The sequence below is a fragment of the Pan troglodytes genome, chromosome 17 (assembly GCF_028858775.2).
Source record: "Pan troglodytes isolate AG18354 chromosome 17, NHGRI_mPanTro3-v2.0_pri, whole genome shotgun sequence".
Taxonomy (NCBI): Eukaryota; Metazoa; Chordata; class Mammalia; order Primates; family Hominidae; genus Pan; species Pan troglodytes.
The window spans coordinates 44,670,627-44,681,969 of record NC_072415.2 but is presented as its reverse complement, the minus strand read 5'-3'; the positions used below and the strand labels follow the sequence as shown (position 1 = coordinate 44,681,969).

At 38.9% G+C, this 11,343-nt stretch overlaps 1 protein-coding gene across 34 annotated transcripts in view; it reads right to left on the bottom strand.

Annotated features, from left to right (window-relative positions):
- Positions 1–11,343, bottom strand: part of DTNA (dystrobrevin alpha) — a 414,394-nt gene that overhangs the window by 3,918 nt on the left and 399,133 nt on the right. For 18 of the 34 annotated variants that reach the window (XM_054671758.2, XM_054671764.2, XM_054671767.2 and 15 more), the window contains 3 exons: positions 9,694–9,783; positions 7,781–7,949; positions 5,313–5,445 (listed from right to left, as the gene is read on the bottom strand). In XM_054671758.2, the coding sequence (XP_054527733.1) occupies positions 5,313–5,445; positions 7,781–7,949; positions 9,694–9,783 (392 nt within the window). Of the gene's footprint in view, positions 1–2,721; positions 2,771–5,312; positions 5,446–7,780; positions 7,950–9,693; positions 9,784–11,343 lie in introns of all 34 variants that reach the window. The other 16 variants (XM_054671771.2, XM_063795599.1, XM_063795604.1 and 13 more) reach the window with 1 other exon arrangement.

Genomic DNA, 11,343 nt, shown 5'->3' with positions numbered 1-11,343 from the left:
ATATTTGTGCTGTCTTTTGGACAAAGAGATAAAACCAGTGACCCATCATTAGGCTGCCATGTTGGTTTTTTAAAAATCTACTTTGGATGGTCCAATCCTCTAATTTCCATTTGGATGTGAGTGGCCAAGGAGAGTGGTGTACCATGTGGCCACAGGATGTAACAGGGACAAATTGAATACCTAAATGGGCTAAAATTGAGTCTTGGAGGACCCTAAGCTGAGTGCCATTACGTATACCATTTCTTCAAAAGTGGCTAGTTGAAAACCAATAAACCAGGTTTTAAACTATTCACTTTTTTTAGCATTGTATGTTGAAAGTGTGTACTTATTTTCAAATAAGGCTAAAGCTCTTTTTGAGCAGAGGTTGCATCTTCTATGTCTCTGGCATCCACGTTCTGCCTCTTCCCAATGCAAGGCTCTCTGCCTTGGCGGATGGCTAACTAATGTCAAGCTGATGAATCTGGCTTCAGAACCCTTGGATAAGAGACACATATACTTTGGGATAATTTCTGGTCTTGCAGTACAGCCAGAAAGTCTAAACAAAAATATTTTAATGAAATAAACCGGTCTAAAATGCACCTGCATTTCTTGGTTACATTAAGAAAAAGTACAATAGGATAGAACCAGCTGCAAAAATGAAAAGCCACTAGTTTTTACAACATTCTATCAGGTTTTAAATGAATTTGCCTATGTGGCTGATTGAATGACAGGCTGGTTCTTGTTCAGAGTTCTGTGGAGTTCCAGCTAGGTAGGCTACAGGATGCAGTAAATGGCAAAGACTACAACGGTCTAATTTTTCACTGCCAAATTTGCAACCAAAGATTTAAAAAATGGCCTAGGAACTTCTAGCGTACTGAAATTTTTGGCTTTTAGGTACCAAATTCCACTTTTTATCTGGGTTTAATGCAAGCACATTTTATTAGACTTTCAAAAATATTTTTCTAAGAACTAGCTACTGATGTTTAAATAATGTGCAGAACAACAATGATCAAATTGCTGAAGCTAAGAGAAAGAAAGTGCTATTAAAGGAAAAGGCCTGCCCCTTGGGACTAAATTTGTTATAACTGGAGTGAATATTTTCAGAAACAGCTCCTGGGAATTTTTTCACTCTAGTTGTAATGAGTCAGGAGAGCATGTGTGGTGGCACTCTCAAATCCAGGAGAGGCAGAATAGAGAGTGGTCAATGAGCTCCTCCCTCTCCGCTCATAAAATATATATGATCATAGCAATTACTCCATGATTTTCACTTGCTTAATTTTAACCTGAGGACTGAGACAGGATGTCAGTAGCATTTGCACTAGCATGTATTCTTTACTAATTAGTATGTCACTTAACAGGTATTTATTCCTTTTTCAAATTATTAATAGCAACCAACATTGATAGCATTTACTGTCCACTGCAGTACAGACTTATGGGATTCCATGATTGGGAAAGCTCAAATGTTTGGGCCAGTGCAGCCAGAATCCTTTGAGAGGTATATTAGCTTTGAACTATCATGGAGGCATCTAAATGGCTATTAGCTGGAGCCAGAGAAAAAATCTAGACTTATGGAACAGTGTGGCCCACAGTGTGCCAAGTCATCACATGTAGCTGCATCCTAGCCTTGTTTATAAAAGTAGAAGAGAAAGCAAGCTAGTTCTGGGTCCCAGTGTTTCCCGTACACTTAGGTAAGCAATATGGCAGCTGCCAGGTGTTGAAGTGCTATAAAGCACTGAACATAGGGGCAGGCATATATGTGAATGTTCATAATAAATGATAATGTGCCTTCCACTATGCCAAGCTCTTTAAAAACTACATCCCAGTGAGTAGGATATGGTTTTTAATACCGGCCTCTTCTGTGGTGATACATAATACCAGCCTCTTCTAAGAGGCTATTATGCAATATGTTGTATAGAGGAAACTGAGGTAATACGGGTTTAATAATTTGCCCAAAGTTCTGCTGCTAGGATTTGGTGAAACCCGTATTTGAAATGGGTCTATTAGAGTCTGGCGCCTAAGCTTCAGACCACTACAGTCAGACCACTACAGTCAAGTGATGCTGCCAGTCCAGTGCTAATCTCTCTGCATTAAAAAATTACTGAGAATTTTCCACATATTTAGGTAGGGCTTCGGAGTGGTTTCACATGCCATGAAAATAATATTTTAAATTAATTTATATACTGCTGAATTCCACAATGGATTTGAATCAGGTATTCCAAAAACATAAGGCTGCAGAATTTTTCCTCTGTTTGGGCTCTTTTGTTCTCTTTATTAATGCATGATTTTGCTTTCACTCGTTAAGGCACACGCATTTGATCTCTTGAGCCCGAGGTATAGTATGACTAACAAGCTGGCCCATCTCTAGAGGTACTGACTTTTCCTTTTCAAGTGCTAGAGCGGCTACAAACTCCTATATTGTCATGGATTGGTGATGTGACAAACTTACTGGTAAGTTTCATAGCCACAGAGGATTACTGGAACGTCTCTAGGTTTAGAAGCTTTGTGCCAATTTTCCTAGCTAATAGAGTAAGAAGTCAACTCCCAAGGATGTCTGGCAAATCTCCACTGGTTTATAATGAAACCCTCCACAGACTGAGATGACTCTTCGATATCAGCAGTTAAGGAGGGTATTTTATCACATAGAAAGAAATGACTAAGAGAAGTGATTGTGAATTCGCATTACAGGTTATCAGAATTCAGTGTACAGTGGCCATGTTTCCTCCTAAATAAGATGGTACTTACTTGAGAGGAGTGTGATAAAAGGATATTGCATTCAACCTTGCAAGCTGACCTGTGGGTGACAAAGGACACAAACGAGAAAGGTGACACGTCAAGTCTGTGATGCAGTCAAGCTGGTGAATTATTTGGCGGGAAGCCATGCACAAAGACACAGAGAGAGAGAGAGAGTCTATTGAGTGAGAGTAGCGTTCCAATCCATCCAACAACCGTATGCTCACAGAGCATTCAAGGAAAACCACTTTGACATCCTCCAGGGAGTATGTTTTGAGTGGAGATACACAGGCCTGTTATAGTCTCCCAGCTTCTTCCCTGTCCTTTTCTTGGAAGTCATGAGGCACGGAAAAGAACGGAGAGGGAGAGGGAGCTTAAGATTTACCAGCGATGGTAAAAACTCCAGTTGAATCTTAAGTCATTAGTAGAAATTCCCTTCATTTTACTCATAGAAGGTTACATTTTTAATTCATTAAAATGAATAAAAATCTAATATTTTACATGGAATGGTGTAAGCCTGCCTCCCTTAAAGGAAAAAAAGAATCCCTAGAATTTCAGTTACTGCTGCCACTGAAATACAGAAAGTGACATGAGCTCAAAGAGGGAGGCCTAACAGACGCTTCTAATAGCATGAACCAGAACATTGGTTATTTAGTCACATTTTTCTTTCCTTCTACACAGCAGAGCCTAAGGAGATATGTGTAGGAATGCCATCCCTGAGGATTCCCAGAGACACCCTGGCAGTTTCATTCCAGGCTGATTTCCTTCTGTGGAGGAGCCATAGAAGGCGCAAGGAAAACTGCACTCTCCATGGGTTTGCAATCAGGCGACTTTGTTTCTGAAGCATGGGAGCACGGCTCTACATATATAGTCACTTATGTTTTTCTTTTTCCCTCTTTCTTTGGTATGGCTAGACCAACATTTTAGTTGCTTCTGAAATGCGGTCGTTAAACTGAAAAGGCAAATGGAACATTCCAAAGAGGCAAAACTTTGTTTTTATATTGCTGGGATGGAATTGGTGGGCTTCCATTTCCCTCCTGCTACAATCTTCTTGGAAAAATATTTCAAGGCTTTATCTATAGACATATGAGAAATAGGAGATAATTTCTTCTCTCTGCTTCCCTTTTTTTTCAATAACAAAGTAAGACAGGGCACTGCTGCCCTAATAATATGCAGAAAGGCTGGGTATGGTGGCTTATGCCTATAATCCCAACACTTTGGGAGGCCGGGGTGGGAGGATCGCTTGAGACCAGGAGTTCAATACCAGCTTGGACAACATGGTGAGACCCTGACTCCACAAAAAATAAAAACATTAGCCAGGCATGGTGGTGTGCACCTGGAGTCCCAGCTACAGGAGGCTGAGGTGGGAGGATCGCCTGTGCCCAGGAGTTAGAGGCTGCAGTGAGCTATGACCGTGCAACTGCACTCCAGCCTGGGCAACAGAATGAGACCCTGTCTCAAAAAGAAAAAAAAAAATGAAAAAAAGAAAAACAAAAGAATGTGCAGAAAACCTCTCTGGCCACTGGACAGAAAGTCTGACAGGATAAAATCACCATTGAGGCCCAGGAAAAAAGCTGGTCTCAACCAGGCAAACATCCCTGAAATACCAGAACCCCAAGTAAATGCCTGTGAATTAAAGGGAAAAGGAACATACCAGGAAGACAAACAAGGTAGTAGAAAGACCTCCATGGGGAAATGCATGGCCTTTAGGATGAGTCGCTGGTTACATTTATTCCCAATTGTATACGTCATATTCAGTGAATTTTCAGGTGGCTAACATACTCCAGTACATCTGAAAATCTGTCCGTCCATACCTTGATGAACACAGGCCTGCAGTTCCCCCAACATTTCTCCAGGAAGTTTGCCATTCTCCTACTTACACTTGGCATGAGATGGGCAATGAGGAAGGCTGAGGGCAAATAATTCAAGGGAAGTGGTGGGTTTATGCTTATTCAGTTTCCTCGTGCCCTGTTCTTTGTATCCGTTTAAAAATAATTATGAGAAAAAGCATCTTTCTTAGTGGGCCTGAAAGAGTCTGGGCTGTTAGTTACCTTGTTTTTTTCCAGTATGAGAAGGCTGTTTATCACTTTCTAGGGCAGAATTTAAAAGAATACATGGTGAGTGACAGCTATAAGAGTGGGTGCAAGTGGCTCACGCCTGTAATCCTAGCACTTTGGGAGGCTGAGGTGGGTGGATCGTGAGGTCAGGAGTTCAAGACTGGCCTGGCCAATATGGTGAAGCCCCTTCTCTACTAAAAAATACAAAAATTAACTGGGCGTGGTGGTGCATGCCTGTAGTCCCAGCTACTCGGGAGGCTGAGGCAGGAGAATCGCTTAAATCAGGGAGGCGGAGGTTGCAGTGAGCCAAGATCACACCACTGCACTCCAGCCTAGGCAACAGAGTGAAATTCTGTCTTAAAAACAAAAAAGATATATTTAAAATTTTGACTGTCTAAAAGACACGGATTAAGGAGTGAAATCAGTGTATTTTGAAAAGGGAGGGTGGAAGGAAGAAGGCTCTGATTCTGCAAGTCATGTCAAAGACCCAGCTACCAAGGGGTTGAGGCAGAAGAGGTGGGGTGGGGTGGGCCTGGATCCCTGTACCTGATAAGCTTCATCTTGCAGCTTCTGTTTCAGGTATTCCTCCATCTGGAGCTCATTCTCCAGCTGCCGGACAGAGTCATTTTCATAGTTTTCATCTTCAGGCCGCACATACGGATCCGCATCCTCCGTAACCCTGACAATAAACCACAGATGACATGTTAGAGCAAATCTTAAAAGAGAATTACAAGCGGGATTCATGTGTGAGCTGTAGTTTCGTTGGCACCTTTATTTCCCCTTAGTTCTCCAAGTCACTTTCATGTCTTCTTTAGTAATACCTAAAAAAAAACTTGGAAACATTTTGGAGGTTTGAAGCAATATATGATCAAGGTATTTTCATACACAATTTTTTTATGGCAGTTGCGATCATTGGTCATTTATCTTTTCCTAGGGTTTACTGGAATGGGTTGGCCCTTTAAATGTTCTATAATTTAAAAAATGGCAAACATCTTTTGAGGGGATACAAAGTTTTCCCAATCTGAGGGCTCTTTTTATTCTTCTTTAAAATAGAACCCAAGATCACTTTCTGTATGGAGAGTGAGCCCTCTAGTGAAATAATGCTTAAGGACATTTGGTTATAATTTAACCTCTTTTGTGTTACACACACGCACATACATGCACGTACACATATGCATGCACACCACATTCATGCCTTATTTTTATAGAATTAAGTCTTAGAATATCAGCTAGTCAATGCCAGGAGGGCTACTAACCCATAACTCTTGACCTTAGCTCTAAATCTGAAAAAAAAAAGCATTTTAATTATCCAATTCCACTATCAAATAAATAGATAAAAATGACCTCATTCCCTAATGTGGGACTCTGTCTCCATCTATTCATCCTAGACTATGCAAAGCTTTTCATGGGGCTGGACATAAACTCACTACCTAAATCATAGGACTAAAAGAGTCTCAGGGTAAAACACAAGCACATGTTTAGACAATAGAGATATTAAATTATTCCCTAAAATGAAATAAGTGGTCAAGAAGAAGTTTCTAGGTTGGAACTTAAATGTCGTTGTTTGCGTTTATTTATAGCTGTACGACATGTTCTGGTTATTTTTGGAGGTTTGGGGCCAGGCTAAATGGGTCTGCCCAGGACTCTGTTAACTTTCCTTCCCTAACTCCTGAGTCACATGTTGGTAGCTGGTACTGCTACTCAGCATACCAGGGCTAGCAGATTAGGGTGGCCTCAATAGTCTTGGATTTTAGAATTAGGACAAGGAAATTCTAGCTAACTGCCATATAAATGCTTAATAATAAAAAGTCAAATAGATATGCGTTTACCAGACAAAACAGATGACAACTAATTCACCATTTTGAATAACAAATCCAACAATTCTAGAATACAGAAGAAACGACAAGAAAGCAAACTATATTAAGCAGCAGCGTACTGCCATGTTAAGTCCCATGATAATGGTTTTGTTTTGATCCTACTCTCTGCTGCTTCATAGCTGACTCTCAGACCACACCTCTTGATAATTCTCCATGATTACTGATTGTTTATTCACTGCTTGGATGGAGAGCCAAACACCAGAAAGGCCTCTGTTTAGTTTCTTCTCTGAGTCTTTAAAATGGCCAGTTTATTTTTATAGACTAGTCTGAAGTACTTTTCATATTAAGCAACATCACCCTTCTGAAGTATTTTTAGCATTCAGAAACTCCCTCCCCCAGCTTTTGGGTCAGCCTTTGCCCACATTTCCCATAACTCCACGAACCATGGTCATTTAATGGGGCACTTTGTTCATTTCTTTTGTTTTTCTCCTTTCTCTCCCAAGTTGGGCTCTGCAGCTCTGTCCCAGCTTTGCCTTTGTTTCTCAGCTTTGGTTTTCTCTGTTGACTAATTTGAGCTGATCCAGGGTCACAGAAAGTCTAGTGGGGACGTTACTGATGCTGCTGGTTTCTGACAAGCTCCAGAACTGGGTGAAAACTTTTGCAAATCAGTCTTTGGAGGGTCAGATTCATACAAATTCAACAAGTCAACCAAACTGGATTTCTTTATAATGAGATTTTATACATGTACTTATTTCAATTCCAAATACTTGCGTGATGTTGTTTACACCAATTCTGGACAGAGACCTCTCCAATGTCATGGTATCCTCTAAGTGCAAATACAATAAGTTCAGAAGATAGGATGATTTATCTCCTGAACTAGTCTGTGAGTCCTAAAAGGGTGGCAGCAGTTTTTTAATACTATTTTGTATAGCACTAGCAATGTGCCTTGGGCAAGGCAGGCTCTTGATAGGCACTGGTTGGTTTAGGTTATTGATAACTCTCTGGAAATTGTAAGAGGGGAAATATTACAATGCCGAATTTAAATGTAGCACCCTTCTATATCTCTGGCAGAACAGAAAACTATGTCACCCCTTTTGAAGGTTAAAAAAACCCTAAACAATTATGCTTTTACTTTCTTATTGTCTCCTACAGATTGTTTTGTTACTGAGAAAATGCCTCCAAGCGGAAGATACTCACATGTCGCCACGCATGGTACTTGTGGTAGCTCCACTGTGAATGTACCCAGGTTTTCGGGCGTGGATTTGTGCTAGAAAAGCCTTTTCAGAGGTTGGTGAGGGAACAAGATCCTCAAACTGAGTCCGTGCAAATTCAGAATCCACATTACTCTCTGTTTCACTCCCAACCTCTAGCAGATACAATTGAAGAAATAAAGAATGACTCGTTAGATTTTTTTATGACCTGCAAATAAAGGAGTAGGCTTCACAAATCAACCTGTGCTGTGTAAAATGTTAACCAGTTATCATATTTTAATCAAATACATTTTTATTGTTTCAAAATAAGAATTGATATTGACATGAATTACTATAAAATCATTTGGTATACAGCATTTTTTAAATCTCAGAAATGTTATGAGGAATTTTTGCCATCTTAGTAACTGACTTAACTCTTTAAGACTTCTATTTTTTCCCTTCCGTAAGAGACTTAACTAAAATTGTTACTTTTGCTTAATATTACACTAATTTAAGAACTATGAGTTAAAACCTAATCCTAACCATAAAATATTCACCTAAAATGCTTAAAATATGAACTTAAAATATTAAGTGAACCCTATCACTTAATACTTTAAAGAATTATGAGTATAAACTAACAGTACTTAAGACTTCTACACCAAGAATAACTTTGTACTCATCATTTGCTAGGGCAGTGGGTACCTGCCATTAGTCATGATGTATTAACTACTATCATTTTATTCTGTTTGGTAATCTTAATCTAAATTAGCAGCAACTATTTTCAATTGAGAGGCTTTAAGAAAGTTAAGTCCAGGATTTTTTTAAAACTGAAGTTTTATTTCTTATAGTTGCAATCTCAGCTGTAAGACCATAGTCTTGCCAGACAAATCTCTTGGTAGGTCAGCCTTAAGGAATAGATGGAGATGTATTAGTGACTGGTAAGATATTTATTTGCATATTCATACTGCTAAAGTTTTGAACACTCTTTGTAGTATTAAAAGGATAAAAAGTCTCCTTAAATTTTATGCTATTTATTTCTGGGCAGATCTATCTTCAGAGACATTGCAAAGGTAAATTTCAATTTGAAATTCAAATTTAAATGATCAGGCATTCCAAATTAATGAAACCTAAATAGATAAGGGCTGGGAATCCCAGCACTTCGGGAGGCTGAAGCAGGAGGACTGTTTGAGCCCAGGAGTTCAAGACCAGCCTGGGGAAAAAAGGCAAGACCCCATCTCAAAAAAAGATAAATAAAACATTTGACCCTATAAAATAACTTTAGCATCATGTTGTTTTAGGTCACCATAGATGTTAACAGTGGCTGTCTTTGGATTCCAGAATTATAGGTCAGTTTGAATATTTTTTGTTGTTCTTCTCTGCCTTTTTCAAACTTTCTACATTGAGTATGTATTAATAGTCTTTTAATAAGCAAAATATAAACATTACTTAAAAAATCTGAATAGGCCAGGCATAGTGGCTCACACACTTTGGGAGGCCGAGGCAGGAGGATCACTTGAGGCCAGGAGTTTGAGACCAGACTAGGCAACATAGCAAAGACTCTGTCTCTATGAAAACAACAACAACAAAAAATTAGCCAGGCGTGCTGGCATGTGCCTGTAGTCTCAGCTACCAGGGAGGCTGAGGTAGGGGGATCACTTGAGCCCAAGTGTTTGACATACCAGTGAGCTATGATGGTGCCACTGTACTTCAGCCGGGCAACACAGAGACACCCTGTCTCAAAAAACCAAAAACAAACAAACAAAAAAAACCCCCTCAAATCTGAATAGACCAATAAAATATCACATAGAGCTTTAAAGAATCTTTTGATATTAGACAATAAGCAGATCTCTAAGAGAGACCCCTAGCACTTATGGACCCCTCCATGATGAGCAGACAAATGAGAGGGAATCAGGAACTCACCAGAATTCAGCTCTTTCACAAGAGACGACATAGTGTTAGTGATGGAATCTGCAGCCACTAGCAAGTCATTCCTTAAGTTTCTTCTTGAACCTTCAGGGAAGAAGAAATAATTTAAAAAACCAAAGCTTCCTTCTATCCTAAATTTTTATGTTGTTTATTTATCCTTCCCATTAATAACCTAAAGCAAGAAAACTTCTAAGACTTCTCCTTTTCAGAAGTGCTTTAGTTCATTTCCTGAAACAAGAACAACAACAACAACAAAACACTGCTTAGGGCAGTGGGTCCTGCAGTAAGAAGACATGGCTAATGATGGAGTTTCATATATTATTTGTCCAAATGGGGACAATTTTGGAGGTGAAAGAGAGAAGTATGAATAAGACTGGCTGACCTGGCAAAACTGGTATGGTCCCAGGTAAACCAGTGCGTGTGGTCACCCTTCTTAAGAATAATCCACACAGATGAAAAATCAGGTTTTCCAGGAGAGCTGCGCCTTCCTAGCTGCTGTTATTGTTCTTGCCCTTACCTGGTGGCTGAGCCCTTCAGATTCTGGTCTCTACTAGGACATGCGCTGTCTCCTATCAGGACTCCCGGAGCTCTTCCTGCCAGTGTAAGTACCACTTGGGAATGGGAAACCCACATGCACTGAATGCCCCCAGAGCATGAGAAAGGGTGAGGATTCTTGTTTCTTCTGCCAAGACATGGGCAGATGCATGTCTGGTACTATAAATTGGAACTTAGACTATGTTTCTTTACGGCAGAGAAAGATTATTATTTTGTTTCAGGCACACTAAGGGTTAATGGAATTTCATTCTGTCATTTTTCAGAAAGTAATGCTAACTAAATAAAATAATAAATGTTTAAATTTAAAAAATCAGAGTAGTTAAGTAAAAACATTAATTATAATGGAAATCACAAATTGATTTAAAATATAGTACATTTCTTTAAAATATGATTAAGAGAAGGGATATTTTCTTTCTAAAAATTAAAATAAAAGTTATTTTGTGAATTACATTTTTAAAAACTCTTGAGTTATATTCAGTGCCTAGAAGAAAAAGTTCTAATATAGATCCTTCCTTTTCCCTCATAAGAGAGTAGAGAGTTCATCATTCTCTCTCATTGAAGTGTGTTAAGATTTTATCACCCCTCTACATGGACGAGAGTACCTTTTTCCTCACACTTTTGCTATCCCTGGATATTATGATGTTTCAAAACATTTTTTTAATCTTCTAGGCAAAAAGTGATACTTATTAAAATTTATATTTCTGTAATTAGACGTTGAACATCTTTTCATATATTTATTGGCAATTTCTCTTTGTTCTTCTGTCTATTCGTATATTTCACCTGTTTTTGTTTTGGTGGTGTCTTTTCTTTCTGATCTCTACATGATTTTTGTATAACTGAAATTATGAAACTTGATTGACACATATGCTGGAAATGGTTTCCTCAAGACTGTTTTCTGTCTTTTAACTTTGTTTATGATCTCTTTTGCCTTAAAACCCATATTCAAACATGTCTCTCTTTTCCTTAGATCTCTATGTGAAGACTTTGAAGAATGTTAATGATATATTGCTAATTTAAAGAAAATGCAAATTGCAGACCCCAAAATGCAATGCATTATCCTATTTGTGTGAAAAAAAGAGTATGTGTCTA